At 39.5% G+C, this 19,743-nt stretch overlaps 1 protein-coding gene across 1 annotated transcript in view; it reads left to right on the top strand.

The window, feature by feature from the left end:
• Nucleotides 1-1,616: 1,616 nt before the first annotated feature.
• The window catches only part of LOC136699870 (peroxidasin), a 54,823-nt gene continuing 36,696 nt past the window's right edge, over nt 1,617-19,743 (top strand). The window contains exons 1-3 of the mRNA XM_066674917.1: nt 1,617-1,948; nt 18,454-18,525; nt 19,225-19,296. Of these exons, the coding sequence (XP_066531014.1) occupies nt 1,767-1,948; nt 18,454-18,525; nt 19,225-19,296 (326 nt within the window). The 5' untranslated portion in view covers nt 1,617-1,766. The remainder of the gene's footprint in view (nt 1,949-18,453; nt 18,526-19,224; nt 19,297-19,743) is intronic.

Below are 19,743 nucleotides of genomic sequence, written 5' to 3'. Positions count from 1 at the left end.
TGAACAGTTCTGATTTTTCTTTTTTTTTTTTTCTAGAATTTCTAAAGGCACTTAATATTCGTCCACTCTTAATTATTGCCTCGTAATGAGCACACAGAGTGACATTTGGGTTGAAAAAAAAAATACCCCTATAGAATATAGGGGTGGTGAACTCTAGCAATCTTAACAATGATTAACTATTTATAATTGTTAAACCAAGAAGAAGAAGAAAATATCAACAGGTATAGGTCTGTGATGTAAGAAATCCTGACTGCCTAAGTTCGCCTGTTTGAGACTGTCATTGGAATACTGCAGTTTCAAAATAGACATTTTCAGTCATGATGCTGACTGCTTATTTCTCTCATGATACACCTTCTATCAAAAAAATCACCACATGGATGTGTTGACATGGTTAATAAAGGGGAAAAAAACAAACAAACTTGCTTTTCAAAATTAGACGATCGTTCAATAACAACAGGACTCCAAAATACACAGTTATAGGATACTTTCAGCAGAGGGCACCAAACCTCTAAATATCATCTTGGTTTCAAGCTCCAAGACCGAGCATTAGATGTTAACATTCTGAAAATCAATGAAGGACTGAAAAACTAGACTGTAGTGTCATGACTTTAGCTAGCTATGTCTCTGATGAAAGAGCATACTCTTTAAGGTATCGAGTAAAATACACTTGTAAAATTAAGCAGAGGTAGAAATTTAGAGAAATGTATCAAATGAAGAATCAAAAATTTATCAAAATGTATTTGGGTTATTTTTTGCATAAGGTTCCACTGAAAAGAGTCAGCGGTTTTGTGCTTTTGAAACTTGTTCATGTATTGAGCAGGTATTATTGCTAACATTTAAACTGTTTATTCGAATGTTTTACACCATGTAACTTTTTCCCAGGAACATTCCCCTTTACTCATCTGCTGCATGCATTACTGAGTTTATTGGAGTTGTGTGTAACACTCTCTCCAAACCTTTATTGTAAAATAAACCGATTGCTTGCACACATTTCGCGTCCAGTGTGCTTCATTTTAAAGTGTCGTAGTTTATAAATATGTCTGTTAAGAGAATTAATAGGTAGACTTTGTAGACCACTTTTACTAGCCTCTTTGATTAGCCTTTCTCATACCTGTATTCCGACACGTCCAACCCTCCTGCGTGACGATTGGCTAAAGTACCTCAATGTCTGTTTGCCGATTGGTCGACATCAGAGCCATGTCAGCCAGCATGAATCAAATAGGCCAATTGCAGCGCAGGGGAGGCGGGGTTTGTGTGGAAAAACTCCAGAAATTCTTTTAATGAATAAAACTTGCTTGGAGGTGCAAGACATTATTTATATTTTTTACACTGAAATGTGAATGAATTAATCTGGTTTCTATGGCTTTTTAAATACATATTTTAACAGAAATTAATGGAATCATTGAAAAAAAATATTTGAAAGTATATTGTGATAAATTTGAGATGAATGTTTAAACTGTTGTTGTAACAATCTTCTTTCCTAGCTTATATGAGACTCTAACGCTTAATAAAAAAATTCTCATAAATCATAGTAACACACTTAACCAATCACACAGAAGCGAGGGCGGGTTTATTCTGAAAATGGGTGTAAAATAAAGTCCACTTCTCTCCTCGTCTGGGAGAGTAGCACACGGTCCCAGTTTCCTCTCGGAGTCTGTCGGCTGTTTCTGCCGCTGGAGGCCGCGCCGGATCGCCTGCGGTTGGCTACAGGGCCGAGCTGCCTGGCGCTGGAGGAGTTCAATGGTTCAGAGACTCGCGGCTCTGAAATGGCGTTGTCGACCGGCCGAGCCGCCTCCCGGTGGGCTTTTGTGCTGAGTTTGGTGCTGGTGGTCTGCAGTGGGCCGGTCTCCTCATGTCCGAGCCGCTGTCTGTGTTTCCGCACCACCGTCAGATGTATGCATTTAAACCTGGAAACTGTCCCGCTGGTCTCTCCCCAAACTACCATCCTGTGAGTATTTCAGGATTCGGGGTCTCTTTGTGAAAGCGCAAAGAACACGAAGCCTGTTTGTCACCTGACAATCTTAAAGTTTGCATTTGCTTCTCATTTTCAGGTTCTCTTGATTTTATAAGTTACACTTTCACCGTATAGTGTTTCTAGTGCTGTAGTCTTGGTCTAATATTAGTTGAAATTCCTCTTATTTCTTAAATGACTATTTTGTGACCAGTTCATTTTCAGTCTTCATTGTTTTCCATTGGTGATTTCTCTCCATGTATTCTCCAGAAAACAGATGGCCACTAGCAGTCCGTGGGTCATCAGCTTCTATATTAGATTGTCTTATAAGCACCTAAACATGGGATTAAAAAAAAATGAATCTGTTAAGTGTGTGCTTTTGTGAACTTGTAAATGTATCTGGGAAAAAAAATGTTTGTGATGATGTCTCGTGATTTACGCTGTCTGGCCAAAAACAAAAGTCATACATGAATTTTCTGTGACCATTTTCCATTTTTATCAGCTTCACTGTTCATATAGGAGCACTCCGTTATTCTACAATTGCAGACTCTAGTCTCAGTTGCTCTGCATACAACACAGGGCAGGGTTTATCTGAGTGGTTGAGGCATCAGTGTGTATTGAGTTAGTATGAGTGGATCACACAGCAGTTGCTGTTGGAGTTTTTAACTGTCGTCTCACTGTAACTGTGTCCACTCTGTTACTAAGGATCGAGAATAGTCCACCTACCAAAAATATCCAACCAACAGCTTTCTGTGACCAGGGCTGGAGGATGACCAACACAAACTCTGCAGCAACAGATGATGTCTGTGACTGCACATCTACAAGATGGACCAACAGTGTACATGTGCATAATAGAGTTGGAAACGGGTTACTGCAGTTAACAGCTTATAAAAACTCTAGCAGCACTGAAGTGTCTGATCCACTCGTACTAGTGCAAAACACACTAACACACCAAAATAATGTCAGTGGCACTGAAGTGCTGAGAATTAACCACCCAAATTAAAGCTGCCCAGGGGTGGTTCTGTGGGGGTTCTGACCTTTTGAAGAACCTTGTGGTCGGTGGAAGTGATAAAGTGGACAATGAGTATACAATATTAGAGTTGGTGTCTTTTTGGCTAGGCAGTGTAGGTTGAAGTACAAAGTTTTGTCCCAAATATCTCAAGTCATCTCATAGATCTGTAAGTAATATTAGACTTTAGACAAACAGGTAATTTGGATTATATATAGAGTTTATATCATATTACATTATAATTAACACACTGAGACATTTAGTATTTGTTGCAGTGCCCCTACTGTCACTAGGAGTACTCCAGTAAAAACTGGGATGAGAGAATTGCACTAAAATGTTTGCCCAAATGTATGATATCATATGTCTTGAATGAGGTAACTCTTAATATAAGTCGACTGTGAGCAGGGTTCAGCGGTTAAACGACACATTGCTTTGCTTCCTTCCCTCTGTTTGGTTGAGTGCATTGAAAGAAAGCCATGTTCCCTCTTTACTTCAATTTATGGCGGAATACACTATTAATCACTCAGCAGTGATTTTTTTTTTTGGGACTTTCTCAGATGTGTCTTCTCTGACTTTGCTCTAAACCTGCTTCTGTTTTATGAGGAACATCCTGATCTGGATTGGGCTCCTGTCTCAGTTTTGGACACCGAAGTTAGAATAGCGGACAAGTAATTTAAGCTTACACTCTACCTAGCAGTGGGGTATTTGCATTTCCTCAACATGGTTCAGTTGAGTGGACATGAATTACATGGATTATTTTTGACCCACTGTGAAAGTTTCGTTTCATAGCTAAAATTTGATTTGTCCAATTATTGCTCTAAATAGATGCTAGATTGGAAGAGCACTGACCAAATGACTTAAAGGCTAAGCACCACTTAATGGACCTCCATGAATATTTCACATTATTTTAGTTACTGACATATATAAGTATGAATTAAAATGAAAAAAGCAGCTTAATTTGCTTTAAAACAAAGACAATTTTATTAAATTGACAGAAAAACCAGAGCACACTACGGAAATTCTTGAACCATGTGACGTCACTGGTGGACGACAGCTGAACAACGCCGCGGTAAAACACCGTTATGACTGACTGTTATGACAGTATCTAGCGATAGCTAAATAACCAACATTATTCATGACAATAGCCTAGCAATAAGCTAAACTCAAATGTAGAGGTACCGTTATTCTTGTAAATGTGATCCAAGTCGAACTCGAATTCCTCCGACACTATAAACCTCCGTAATGCAGCTACGTAGCCGAGTATAATCTGAGACACCGAGTTTAGCGAGTCAAGCTAACGTTAACTAACACCAACTAAAACAGGCGAAGTGAGTGTCCTTACCCTGTTTACCTCCATGTTACAGAGGCTCTTGAACACCTTTCGTTGGTGTCCTTACATGCCCATATTGTTGGAAAAGCGCCAGTGAAATGAGCTACAGATAACGGAGTGAGCGGATGGTCCTTTCCAAAGTGCCCGTTTAAAGTTGACAAATTTAGTCCATTTTCTGGATATTTTGGGATCTTTGGGCCATTTGTGCACAGATGTCCCACTGTACATTGAATTATTGCAGTGAAAAACAACACACCTTTTCGTCATTTCGCATTAAATTAAGAGCAACTTCTAGAGTTGTTGTCCACCATCTACGTCACAGGCAAGACACCTATTAGAGTTTCCGAACACCGTTGCGGGGGGCGACCAACGGTCTTTTAAACCTTATTCCTTGAATTAGTAATAAATGACATGTTTTCTGACTATCAATAAACACAAGTTAGGAACTCAAATTCCACTGTATTTATTTGTTTGACACTTTCATAGAGCTGGTGCTTAGCCTTTAATTAAGAGTTTATTTCATTATCATCCCTCATCCAAAGTGTGCTCGACTGCCAGTTTGAACTTTTTAACTGTTCCTATTCTAACTGTTCCCCACTGTGGATTTTCCACTGAATTTGTCTGTGATAGTTGATCAGTCTGTTGAGTTACGTCTCGGTACTTCTGGTTTTTTCTGTCTAGCAGGCATGTGGAAATAGTGGGTCAAACAGCAAGACTTTTAACCGTGCATGAAAGAGTCTCATTGTTGCCGTACGTGATGTTTACCAGCTAATGAGAAAGAATCAATGGAGCAGTTTAACTTCAGCTATGTGACCGATTCAGTCTTATGGAGGTCAACACAGTTTTGGGCCTTGTGTTGCATCAAAGGCTGAGTATCAGAATTCAGGCCCTGTTTAGATGTGCTGGGATGAGGCTGGATGAACTTTTCTGAAGCAAACAGACATATAAACAAAAATCTCTTTTGTGAGTCGAAGCCAGAACCTAAACACAGAAGCAGAATGAGGACATGATCATCATCCACTCCTAAAAACATCCTGAACCATTAATATGTTCCCCTGCTGGTTTTAGTAGTCCCGTGTGATAGCTGCATGCATTAGTTTCTAGGACCAGTACACAACTGTGCAAACAGAGGCCTTCATTCAGACAGGGTCCAGGCACAAAGGAACAAGTGAGCCTTAACAAGAGTATATGCTGGTTAGTATTAGTCTGGCCTTCTCTGCAAAAACTCCTCAAACCAGTTTTGTTACCCCAGTCCACCATAAAAGTAACGGTATATGGCCTGAGATAAGTTTAAGGCCCCATCCACACAGATCTGGATATTTTTAATAAATCAGGTCTTCCTCTCTTTACTTTGAAAATATCCCCATCAAGATGAATAATATGCCAGTCCAGTAGGGGGCCATATTCATTCATTATCTGTAAGCGCTTATCCAGTTCAGGGTCGCGGTGGGTCCAGAGCCTACCTGGAATCATTGGGCGCAAGGCGGAAATACACCCTGGAGGGGGCGCCAGTCCTTCACAGGGCAACACTCACACCTACGGACACTTTTGAATACCAATGTGTTTTTTCGGACCGTGGGAGACCGAAACCCACTCGGGGGGGGAAACCCACTCGGACACGGGGAGAACACACCAACTCCTCACAGACAGTCACCCGGAGTGGTAATCGAACCCACAACCTCCAGGCTCCTGGAGCTGTGTGACTGCAACACTACCTGCTGCGCCACTGTGCCGCCCTAGGGGGCCATAGTACATCTCAAAGCAAGAGCATGAGGAACAGAGTTTAAATCACAAATCACTTCATACACCCTATGTAGTGCACAATGCAAGTCATGAAATTATTGAGTCTAGATCTTAATAGTGCATAATATATTTTTTAATATAAATAAATATAACTGATGCTGTATGAGGGAATCTGAAATGTAGTGCTCTCTGCATGTATATGTAGTTTTACGTAATTCACTATATACAGACTGAGGGGCTATTTGAATTTCAGTCAGAGACAGGCACGGTGTGTGATGTTTTCTCTGTACATACGAGAACACCGACAACACTGATCTAAAACGCTGTTTTCATGTGGAAGAGACACCAAAACACATACAAAAACCTTATTTTCTAAAAATATCCAGGTACCGGGTCTAAACATGTGTGTGCAATAAAACCTTTGCTCTATATTCAATAGCTCTTTATGCTTGTCTACATTTTCTTTTGTCTGATATAAGCATGTGATCTTTTGGCTGAATGAAAGCTTAATTGCAATGGGATGTTGACCATATGGCCATTTTCTGTTCTTTTCTGTTCAGCTCTTATGGATATCAGAATTAGCCCGAACTGTCTGAGCCTGGACTCCTGATTTGTGTCTGCTGGAGACCTACAGGGTTCACAAACTAAGAGCCTCATTCTTGCAGGGCTTAATGCAGCCACCTGTTGCTGTTCTCTATGCCGTCCTGTTGGAACATGAATGTACCCGTTTGCCCCAAACCACCCACCCCCTTCTCCTCGTTTCACTTTCCAATTCTTCTCATACACACTGTGCCCCACCAGTTGGTGTAACCCTTCCCCTGGGCCGAGCTTTGATTTAAAGGAATGTCATTCATCTTCTGGCCCTCTTTCACGAAAGTGCTTAAAACAACAGAGTAAAACAATGAGAGGATGACATACGGCTCGGAGGTCTTCCCTGTAGGAAAGAAGGAACAACAAATACAGAGGAATTTCGTAAACTGTGAAAAAAAAAAAAAAAAAAAACCCTTCAGCCAGTAGATGCTTCATAGTTGGTTCTCCACAGTAATGAGCTTTAATGTCTCTTTAATCACTTTCCTCTTCGGTGAGCTGTTGCATCAGTCACTTTGAGCTTTTTGAGGGGCTTTATAGAGTTCTTAATGATGGCTTAAATATCTCAGGGATCCCCTTTTTAATTGGCTACATGGAGTTGTGATTTTCAAAGTAGACGTAAAGCTGCAGCCAATGATTGTTATTTTAATTGGTCTCTTATAATTGAGTTTAACTGATTAATATGGAAAAGAAGTGCTTAGCATTAAGAAGTGATTAACCGATATTAATGATTAATACTGACGTGCTGTTTCAAACGTAAACACCCACCCAAAATATTTTATTCAATCATTTCAACTGTGCAGTTATTTATTTATTAAAAACCGATATTTCAGCCTTTTTTAACCCAGTGAAAAGCTGGGTGTTAGGTGAAAGAATGTAACAGTACCCTCCGAGTGTGATTTGATGAACGACTCTGGAGCCATGATTCAGCGAACAGGCACATGTTGTTGTGGACTGAATAAAAATTTGGAATTTTTGTATGAGAGTGATGCAAAATTGAACTTTTTATTCTTAAGTGAATACATTTGTAATAATACATCTGTAATTGCAGAATTAAGAAAAATCCCGACTGATCTTTTACCATCAGGCTGGGCTCAGACTGCACTCCTTCACTTTCAGTTCAGTGTTGTTTTATCAAGAGTTTTATTGAATTCCCCTGCTTTATGTGACTTAAGATCCTGTCAGTAGATTATGGAGGACTTTACCCTGTTCCACCTTATCCATTTTTCAGTTGCTGTCTCCAGAGGCTCTGCTCTGACTGTAAATTCCACCTCCTCTTTGTAATGACACTCCATAGCTCTCTTGCCCTGGGACGTCTTTAGATGGAGAAATGATTGCTTTCACATTACAAGTTCTGTTCTGCCAGCATGATGCAGGCTTTTATGTCTTCTCAGGAATGTCTCTGCTTTAGCTAACCTCGACGTCCCGTGCTTATTGTTCTTGGGCACATCACAGAGCTTTGTTAAGACAGACTAATGTGATCTTTGTGGTTGTTGGAGCCCTGGCAGGGTATGAGGTTTTCCACAGCAACTTGCAGTAAAATGTGGCTGTGATTATGAACATATGGATGAGGTCATAGCAGTATGAGTGGGTGCCATGCTGAAAATGTGTAAGTATGTTCGCTCATAAAGCTCTGTTCTGAAGGCCATGTTTTGTTGTGTTTTGCACTTTCCTCTCTCACGTATTCAACAGACTGTGCCGTGTGACTCGAGGGCATTGGGGCACCTACAAAACATTTGTAGAACTGCCTCAGTTTCTTTTGGTAGCTGAATAATTGGAACCTTGGGAAAATATATCTAGGGTCGTCAGTTAATTGATTAAAATCATTAATATTCAGCGTTTAAACAAATAAATAAAAGTTCTTGGCGGCACGTAGGCGCAGCAGGTAGTGTCGCAGTCACAGTCAGTTGCAGGTTGTGGGTTCGATTCCCGCTCCGGGTGACTGTCTGTGAGGAGTTGGTGTGTTCTCCCCGTGTCCGCGTGGGTTTCCTCCGGGTGACTGTCTGTGAGGAGTTGGTGTGTTCTCCCTGTGTCTGCGTGGGTTTCCTCCGGGTGCTCCGGTTTCCTCCCACATTCCAGGTAGGCTCTGGACCCACAGCGACCCTGAATTGGATAAGTGGTTACAGATGAATGAAAAAAGACCTGCTTTGGTCAAAATACCACAAGTATCAAACATAACATTGTACCCTGTTCAGAACAGCCGATTTCAGTGCTTGTTCCTTTAAATGACAAGGAGTTACAGACAACCCGCCTTCAAGCAAGCAGCAGCATAAATCAAGGTACACAGGAGCTGTTGTTATTGCCGTTTTTAGCCTGGTCCACTCTCATTGCGCCTGTTTTACATGGATTTACCACACATTAACACACTCACATAAACATGTCTCCAGCACAGTGATTGGAGATATTCAAATGAGGGGGTGGGACAATTCTGAACTCTCCAAACTTGACATGAGATGATAAAGCAAAATCAGAACAGTTCAGAGCCCACTGAAAAAAACTGACCGTGTGGTCTTTTGTCACAGTTTGCGGGTTGGTAGGCCCCAAATATCTAAATTAATAAGCACTTGCACTGAAAAAATATAATCATATCTCTTCTAAAAAGCTAGTCACAACTTGTTATAGTTTATATAATTTTTTTTTTTTGTTCAGATAAGGTTTAAAATTTCACTGACTGGCAGAGTACACTGCTGTTTTTTGGTATCAGTATCAGTCTAGATTCTGACCTCATGAGAACTCGAACAGTGCCATTTGGTTTGTAGAACCCCATGAAAGGAGATAATCCTGTTGCTCATAAGGACAGTACATTGCACAGCTGTTTGTGTGTTAGACACAGTGCGATGAGTAAGAGACTGTTGACCAAGCTGAGTAATGCTGGCAGCTCTCAGGCAAGGCCCTTCACACGCTGGCAGAATGGCTGACAAAGAGCTTGCTTGTTGTAGCCCATTGATTTGTAGCCGCACTGGTGACCCCTTCTCAAAAGTCAGGCACTTTAATTAGCCCAGATTTGGGTCAGGTGCTGTCTGTCCAACCCTCTCCTTTTATTCAGCTCAGTCTAGAATTTTTTTTCCCCTCTCCATCTTTCTGAGAGAGCCAGTCCAGTCAGGCTGAGAGTGTGAGTGAGGAAAGAGAAGCACTATTGTGTGGAATTTGCTGCAGTCAGGCTTTGTCAGGCATTCGTTCTCTGTGGTATTGTGGAATGCAAAGCCAGAAAAATCCCTAAAGCTTTGCTAATTTGCACAGGGAGATTGGGGGCCTGATAGTTATTGAAAAGACCCCTCCTAGCACCTCTCTTCCTGTGTCAGTCTCTCTTTGCTGTGAAGAGATTTCACTCGCCTGCTCCAAACTTGTAACAGAGCTGAATATAATTCCAGATGCAGCCTGAGACCTTGTAAAGGCTGATGTTCATAGTGTCAAATACTATACAGAGTAAGGGTCTCCACCAAACACAATGCACAAGAGGCACGTTGTTTGGACGTCATTTAGGGAGCTCGGAATTCAGTCTGAATGATTCACTACATGAGGTTTTGGTGTATTAATCCCTGAAGTCGTGCATGTGGATCCAGCATTTACGTTTGTTTTCCAAATCCGGGATGATTGGGTCTGGTTTTTTCTGTTCTCATGTAACTCAGGAGACTTAATGCTGCACATCTGTGTAGGAGAAAACACATCTCCCTCACCTTAATCTTCCACTGAGGTACGGTGCAAAGTTGCACTGAATGTTAAGCTGGGGTTCCTGGTTTGCCAAAGTGTGTGGGAGGCAGCCTTGTTCATGTTTAACTCTTGTTTTGCTTGACATCATCAATCTAAGCTCCCATGAAGATCCCGTGGCCAACACAGTTTTATTTTGCATGTGTGTGTGAAAAATCTAATTATCTTTTGACTGCGGTCAATGCTTTACACATGGCAAACAAATGTTCCCTGGTTCTGCTTATGTTGCTGTCTGTCATTGGGTAATGCTGAGTTCATCACAGTCCTCACTGTGCCAGAACTGCAGAAGAAAACGTTTGAATCTGTAATTACATCGTTTTGAAATGTGCTTTTTAACAGCGCAGCGTTGGAAGACTGCTTGCAGCTCGGGAAAATGATCAGATTATGTTTGACCTAAGATGGCTTGTAACCTGCCTTCCACGCTAGACCCTCATGTCATAATCATTTAGAAACATCAGGCAGAAGACTTACAGCGAACTAACAAGTGTTATCAGTTTGAATACGCTTTATCACGCTGGATGCTGGAGCAGTGGAATTTCCCCTGTGAGATTCCTTGGTAGACGGCACTTCTGCGGGATCTAGAACTGCCGCATCCTGTTTCCAGCGTGATCTCGTCACGGTCACATTCCCATGCAGCCAGTGTCGTTCCCCGTCATTTCTATGAAGGTTTGAAATGCACCCTGACCTCTAGAAACATGCAGCTCCAACGTAGGAGCTGTTAAAATCATTCAGGATTTGGTTCAAAATCCATCTGCTGAGAGTTTGATCAATTCTATTCCTTGTTTGAACTTCAGAAGTGGTGCCCTGTTATAATGTGCTTCATTAGTCTGGCTGCGTGTTTTACTGACCCAAGATGAAGCCGATAAATCAGCGGAGAAGTCTGAGTCTTTAGCGCTGTATGTTCTTGCTGTTCAACTGCATGAAATTCTCAGAGAAACAATCCAGTATCTAGTGTAAAATTTTCCCAGAAAAGTAGAGTCTGTTACCACTGCAATACACTTTTGACCAAATTGTGTAGATTCCTTAGTTTCCATTATGGGTTTTTTTTTGTGGAAAAAATGCACGTGCAGAAATGGAGAATGTTTTTAAAGTTGATTTAAGTTTGCTATGTTTAGCTTTGACTCAGCTTCTCTGGCTTGCTTTGTGATCATGCATGCCCTTATTAGTATTATGTGCTTTTGATTTTCACCATCCTGAGCTCTGGCACCTGGTTAATGAATCTAAGCCCCATTTTAAATCTTAAGCACTCTGCCAACAGAGCAGATCCCAGGCAGCATAAACAGAGCATGGCCATGAAACAATGAATGACTGCCCCTCTAAATCTAATCTCACAGGGGGTCCCTCCCTGTGTTCCACTCTAATGCGCCTTTTCCTAAAACTCAGTTAACCTTGTGGATTCATTCAGTTAACCTCAGTGATTATGAAGCTTGAACTGGGCTTTCATTCGCTCTGTTTTATCATTCTGTATCAGCAGGAAGCTACAGGTTACTGTTTATGCTTTTTAATGTACTGTATGTATAGCACTTAGACATGTTTTGGTTACAGTTAAGCTTTAACTAAGGTCATTTTGGGTCCTACAGCTTGACTGTGAAGTCAGGAAATCATGCAGCTTCAGATTAAAGCCCTTTCATAACTGTTCTCTTACAACTCCTCAATGCCAACTGACGCTTTGTGATATTTATCTTTATTTAACGGCTATGAAACCTGTAAGGGTTCAATTTAATGCAGCTTTTAAAGGAGTGAATTTTACAATGGTGCATTGTGAAGAAACCTTGAGAAAATTGAATACATCTAAAAATACTCTGCAGCAAGTGAACACACTGCCAGATACTTTGAGACTATTTTACAACTGTTTTAAGAGAAGCTTTTGGACCAAACATCAATTCATGTCATGAATGTACATGTATGGCACCATAAAGAACAACTGTATCCAAAGAAAATGTATTTCCACAGATTTACCACAGTTTTAATCTTATTAACCTCACATAGAAAAACACGGAAGACTCTTGCAGGTTCACAGATTATTTTGTACAATAAATAAAATGTGTTCTAATAGAAAATAAATGCTATTAGCTTCACATCTTTCGGTTCCTTAAGAAATCTTAGTTATTATCAAGTTTTTCTGCAACTTTTTCTCACATCAAGCCTGAATTAGCTCTACCTTTCTTTTCATTCTTCCATATATCTTTCCATTTATCTCATACATCTATACCTTAATCACAAAGTGATTTTTAATCAGACTCCCTAGACCCCGGTTTGCATTGAGACCAACTGCATGTGCGTAGTTTCTGTAGAACTGGTACGGATCCTGCTATAACTCCTAAGAATATGTGATCATGTCTCTAGCACCAAATTAAGCAGGTCTTAGCAACATCAGCCAAGAAAATAAACATGAAATGTGTTTCTAGGAACGAGCACAATCTGTGGCAAATAGCCACCAGTCATAACCACTGGAACTGGAGTGTGTTTGTCTTCCTGCCAGTAGTGTAAAGAGGTGGCTTGTATAGTTCCCCACTTCGCTAGAGCAGAAAAGCAGGGTGTGAATGGTTGTGCAAAGAATTACATAAGGATCTTATCATTTACATTCTTGGCTTTTGTTCTGTCTTAATTATTTACAGTCTCTTAGCAGACAAACGTTGCAGGTGTTGCATGTAATTATTGATTTGTACCAGACATATTTTCAAATGGCTCAAGAATTCAGAGATCACATTCTTGGCCCCTTAGTGGCCGTAATGTAAGAGGATTTGACTCTGGGTTTAAACACACTTCTAGGTTATTAACTGTTGTTTGCTGATTTTTTAAAACCTGTGAAATTAAATTACCCAGCCAATCCTGGCTTACCAGGTTTTAACTGTAAAGTCACAGCATAAACTAATTAATGTGTTTATGTACTGTGTTGCCCAGTGAACTGCCAAAACAGATTTAATACAGTTACAGCAAGGTCAGTTTACTGTTGGGTAGATAACATAAGACATTAGTATTTATACCATACTTACTTCCTGCACATATGTTAAATAGTATTTGCTAGTTAGAAAGTGTTTTTTGTATTAATATTTGAAAAATACCTGATTCATTTTGTAATACACTATTTTATGTGCCTATATTAAATATTTAAACATAGTCAATAAAGAGGACAATTCATATTTTTGTGATTTCCATGTTAATGGATCTCTGGCCTTGAATTCAAGCCTTCATACAGAGCATTAGAAGCTGGGTCTGTTTTTGGAATTTGTTTCGAGTGACTCCATGTTCCCAGTGGTTTCCTCTCCTGATAAGCCTCTGTAGACAACACTGCAGGGTTTCTGGAAATAGGGAACTCTGATTGCACACTATGCCACATTGCCTTTAGGCTACATTTAACAACTCTTCGGGTAAAATCTACTTCCCTCCTCATGTTACCTATACAATGCAATGGCTGGTAACATCAACTTCACTGAGTCTGACTGTTGTTATCCCAAAATTTGGAAGCATCCCATTGAATATCAGTACCTCTGTATGTCTTTTGTTACAAATGCAGAGGCTGAAGCTTGCCAAGACTGTGCCCTTCCAGAATAATTATCTGATAGCACATTTCAAAAAAATCCATTATATATTCCTTTTCGTTTGCCACAGCAGGGAAGATTTGGCATACCAGCTATGAAAGGAACATACCATGCAAGACTCCTAATTTAATGATACCCAACTGTGAGGACATTTACTAGGCATCAAGCCAACAGTGCTGGACAAAATGAGCCGGAATTGAATTATTGGTCATGAAATTTGGTGACTTTGGGGATACAAAATTAAATGCTACTATTTAAAACACTATTAAATTCAAAGTTTGAAGTTTCCTCACAATTTGCTAGCACACCAGTCTGTTTGTGTGCTGGAAAGTGGTCTAGTGTGTTTATGAAACCCCAGCGTCAGTAAATAAGTGAAAAAACGAAGGGACTTCAGTACGCTAGGCTTCCTCTCTCTTTGCTCACAGCAGGGAAAGCCAAAGAAGATATGAGGATACATCCTTATGGATTCTCCATACGAGGGTAATATTGACTTATTTTCGCTACTTCAAATTTTTTAGGTAGGAACCCATTCTAAATTCAGGAGGCTGCAAACTGCATTAAAGAGGAAACAGAGTGATATTTGCTACAAAACTAAACAACAGGTTACAAACGAGTTACTCTGGTAATTCAAACACTGAATACAAACTTACAGCCACGTACAAACATCGGTAGTTTCTATCCTCAAACACACCATTCCTCTTAAAAGACGAGGAGCTTCTGAACGTTAACAAACTGGAGAGAACCACATTTCTACATAGACATTTTAATACAGAACCTGGAGATCCAGCTCTGCAAAGTTTGTACACTTTGTGCAAACTGCTGGTGACTGTATTGTTTGGTGTTGCTCAGACAGGCTTCAGTGGATGGCTATTTTGAGTTGAGAGGCATTTTGGTTGTTTACATGGACTTACAAAATAAATTTTAATAGAATAGGAGCCAGTATAACCCAATATTAAATGAACACTAGGTAGTATTTTTTTTATCCTAAAATTACACCTTCAAAATGAATGTGATGCTCCCCTGACCTGTAATGATGGGACTTGCCTGCTGTTTTAAGTCTCTTGTTGAATATTAAGTTAAAGTTAACAGTTTACCCAAAAGGGTGATGTCATATGTAAAAAGGGTGATATCAGAGGCTCTGAGAACTTCGGGTCTGAATATTGCCTCTCTGACAGAGTTCTCTGTGATGTGCTGAATTTATATTTTAATCAGTTGAATTGCGAATTGCACTCTGATGTGATGCAGCATCAGATGCAGCATTTTGTTTAGGGTCTGACAGTTAATCTTGCACCGAAGAGCAGAGATGGAGAAACTTTTTAAGCAAGTCTAAACAGTTAGTGATACTTGTCCTGTTGCTGAACAGATTCCATGCTGTAGTGCAGCCGCTCTGTGCCTTTGCTATAAGCATCGCCTGAAGCAAATTAGAAGACCTTGTGGAATCCAGCCAGCCTCTGTCTAAGCATGCCCAGCGCTCTGTGGTCCTTATGTGCTTGGTGTTTGTGAGCAGGACATCCTCAGATAGGAGGGGACTATGTGGAATTAACAGTCATTTGTGTAAATATATTGCCTTGTTTCTTTAGCTTTGTCTGGATTAATAGAGATGTTTTCAAGTAGAGCTCTTGTAGAATAAGACCGTAAGAAATACACTTTTTCTTATGGTCTTAGCATACTTTTGTGAATAATATCCACATCGTACTGTATTGTTGAAGTGCTGTGGCACAGTGTATCACAATAGTGGTAGATATCGTCATATTACCCATTAGGGCTGGATAGGGAATGCATTTATTATTATTATTATTACTATTATTTAATTTACAAATAAAACTTGCACCAATTATGAAACTTGGGATTTCACAATACCAGAAATGTATAACTCAGTACAAATAAAACGAATACATGAATGCTTTATTTAAAAGTCTTTTACCAGAAAAAAAGGTGATGATTAGTTTAGTTGATGATTTTTTTTTCCGTTTACTGTTATTCTAACCCAGTACTCTACCCCTTTTAAATGCCAGACGTGTTGGAAGGTGGGAGCTTCTCCTTGATTGGCTGTAGAGCGAGGCAACCTCCCTCAGACCCTTCCTGTGTTTAAATGTTCTCGCTGGAAGAAAGGTAACTAGTGAACGAAATCTAAGCTTTGAACATGTATTTATTGTCTCGATTATTGTTTGTTGAGCTTGTGGCTGCCAAATAAAATCGCTCGAGTCGTCTCTCTAGCTGCGTGAGTCCGTTAGCCTCTGAAACCGAATGCGATCTGCTGAAGTATGTGTCTGTGTTTGTCCATACTCGTTGGTTGTGCATTGTCATAATTTGGCCCCTGATTGGTCTACAGACTTGAGTGACATATCATTGGGGTGCTGAGAGTCTAAGCTACACAGGGATTATATTTTAGTTTTTGCGCTGGTATGCTTTGTGTGTGAGTCGCTTGTCTGACTCAATCACAATGTATTTTCATACGTAAATTTATTTATTTTATTTATTTATTTTTTCTTTTTTTTCAAACATTCACAACGGATCTGTTGCTTCTCCTGTGTTATTGTATTAGCTTTATCGGCTTATTAGCGTGCAAGCTAATTATGGTTTCCTCGTGTGGTTGTGTGTCTTTGAAACCTTTTGAACTTCCTGTACCACAGGAAAAAAAGAACTGTATTGTTTTCAGAATTTTGGTGTTGACTTGGAACCGAAGTATCGGTTCTTGTTCCATTTCTATATGGAACCAAGATAAACAAGGTAGAACAATAATTTTGCTGTTTGGAAGTAAATGCTGTAGTTTTGTCTTGTGTTGAATTTTCACCTTTCCAATACCCACTGTTAAAAAGATGCATTTAAAAACAAAAAAATATGTAATATTTCCGAAGTCAATGAAGTCTGATCTCAGAGTTGACAAAAAAAATTGTGGTATGATATTGACTTTAGCAAATATCATTTAAATACACAGCAGATTTGAATACAACAATCAAACAAACAGCAGGTAGAATTGGGGTTGTGGATCATTCTCAGCACTGCAGGTGTGTTTTGATGTGAGTGGATCAGTCACAGCAGTGCTGCTGGAGTTGTTGCTGGAGCAGTGCTGCACATTTTGTGGTGTTGTCCCTGGTTCATTTTTGTTTGCTTATTTGTTTTTTTCCTTTTTTATATTTAGTTTTGTTATAAGCTCTAGAAACCACTATGTTAGGTATTTTGGGGGTGAATGGGCTATCTTTAGCCTTTAGCTGTAAATTGGTCTGTGTGTACTGGATATTTATATGAAAGGCTATGGTAGACTAGTTTTCACTAGTCTACCATTACATTTATATGAGACGTTTGGTTTCACGATTGATAATGGCAGTATATTTCTGTAAACAAACACATTAAATAATTTCTGTTAGTTTATATTCAACAAAACAGTACCCTGCCTTGCTCTGATGGATCACTGGAGCATGTCGTAATTGAGTCAGCATTCTGTCTATAGAAGACCTTATACAAGTCTTGGGGTTAGAAATCAAGGGTAGTGGCATTGGACACTACCGCCTCTCGCTACACAAGAAATTGGTATCTTTGTTTTGACTCCATATTGTTTTGGTTATATGCTTGTTGAAGCAATCTGTGGAATTTCTCTTATTGTGACTACACTTTACTAGAGAAAATAAATCTCAGGAGGCTGTAGGGTTTTTCTAATGAAGATGGATATGAGATAATTCAGTTTAGTCACAGTCACTGTGCTATGTGCACCTACCAGGGAATATGTGGTTATCTGTTATCTTATGTGCGAATCATAGTTTTATATGCAAGAAAATAAAAAGTATTTGAAATGCAAGCTGTTACATCATTACAAAGAGACATGTAAGTTGTAGAACTAATAGACATGTCCTGATTAAATGCAGTTGTGTTAGTAACATTGAATCAACTATCAAGTTATTTAATGGTTCATACAAGAAGTTTCAGTGTCACTGAAATTAAAAGCTATTGTTTGTTTTTGTTTTTTGGGGCCTTCTTTTTATTTGGAACGGTGGGGCAACGGTCGCTGTCACACAGCTCCAGGGACCTGGAGGTTGTGGGTTCAAGTCCCACTCCGGGTGACTGTCTGTGATGAGTGTGGTGTGTTCTCCGTGTCCCTGTGGGTTTCCTCCGGGTGACTGTCTGTGAGGAGTTTGGTGTGTTCTCCCTGTGTCTACGTGGGTTTCCTCCGGGTGCTCCGGTTTCCTCCCACGGTCTAAAAACACACATAAAAATATGGTCTAATGTAAATGGGGAAAACTGGGGGGAAAAAGGGTTAAACATGTTGAGTTTGGCTCTTTCTTACTTATTTTTTATTTTTTTTTTTTCTCCCCTCTCTCTGCCCAATCCTCTCTGTACCACGTTTTTATTATATATTGCACTTACTGTTTTTGTGTGTCTTGGCCTGGTTTCCCAGTCATGGATAAAGCCTAGTCCAAACTAAATTGGAGTGCCAAAGGTGAATCTGGAAATTATTTTAAGTCCAAAAATAGCGTCATCAGGATCTGGGAAATTGGCCTTTTTGACGTCTTAAAGCATCTTGTCCATCAAGTATTTGTATTAATGCACAAGTGTGATTATAAAATGTTTATATTTTTATTTTCAGAGACCTGAGGTTCAACAAAATTAAGGACCTGCAGCCAGGCTCTTTCAGGCGACTAAAGAACCTCAATACACTGTAAGTATCCCATCGTTCCATTAGCCTACCTGGTGTTTTCATACGCTGACAAAATTTTTATGAGCACCCTGTTCATAGTGTTTACTTTAACACTGCGCTCTCCTCTGCCAGTCATCTCATAATCAGTGCAAAATTTATTTTTCTTGCTTTGTAATGCCTCTGTCAGTCCTCAAGTTGCTCTGCTACATTCTGTCATGTGAAGCTTATAAACTGATTTCTGTCCAACTTTGGAGGTAAAGAGCAGAGCACACAAACTGCTGGTTAAAGAGAGATGTGATTAGGCTGATATTGTTTCTATGTTAATACTGTTTCCATGTCAACTATAGCTAATATCTTATTAACCTAATAGCATATTTGTCTGAGGTTTATATAGGGGACTTTTCAGTTATAATAGTTTGGAGTACGCCAGTAGAGACCAAATATAATACTCATGAACTATTAATACATGATGATTACATTTCACATTGCATTGTATTACTGTGCAATGAAGTTCAAAGCAGGTTTCACGCTAGTCCTAGTCCTGAATAGAAAAAAAAACATTTTGTAAAATGACTATGATGCATCCATTTTTCTCAAGTGTAATAAATGCTAGCTGTCCTCAGTGTTGTTTGACAGACTTCATGATTTATAACTCAGCTGTATAACCATGAGTTTAGATTATACCATGAGCTTATACTGTTTCTGTTTTTCCCCCGAAAGCCTTTTAAACAACAACCACATAAGAAGAATCCCAAGAGGAGCCTTTGAAGACTTGGAAAACCTGAAATATCTGTGAGTTTGCATCTATAATTTTTTATAAGTTATATATAAGTTATACGTTTTTTTTATATTATTTTATTATTTTTTATTGTTTTATACAGGTAATTTACATCAATATCAGGGAACTACCTTTCAAAGTGATTTCAGTTCAAATTGTCAGTTGAAAACCTAAATTTGATCATGCCACATGTTGAATCTTGGTTTTCCACTACTGTTGTTTAAGAAAGAAAGCATGTCTCATTCCGATTATGGGACTTAATTGTCTATGCTTTGTATTTATATGTCTGAAAACAGTCACCTGAAGGCATTCTGGAGAAGAGGGGCAGCTTGAATAGCAGCCATTTCACAGTTCCTGCCTTTGTTACTCAGAGATCCATTAAGAAACCTCAGGCCTGTCTGTGTTTACATTTACATACAGTCAGTATGTCTGAAATGTCTGCCCTCATTCCCTTTAATTTA

The sequence above is a fragment of the Hoplias malabaricus genome, chromosome 1 (genome assembly GCF_029633855.1).
Source record: "Hoplias malabaricus isolate fHopMal1 chromosome 1, fHopMal1.hap1, whole genome shotgun sequence".
Classification (NCBI taxonomy): domain Eukaryota; kingdom Metazoa; phylum Chordata; class Actinopteri; order Characiformes; family Erythrinidae; genus Hoplias; species Hoplias malabaricus.
The sequence above is the reverse complement of the archived record's forward strand: the minus strand, read 5'-3'. Positions and strand labels throughout refer to the sequence as shown.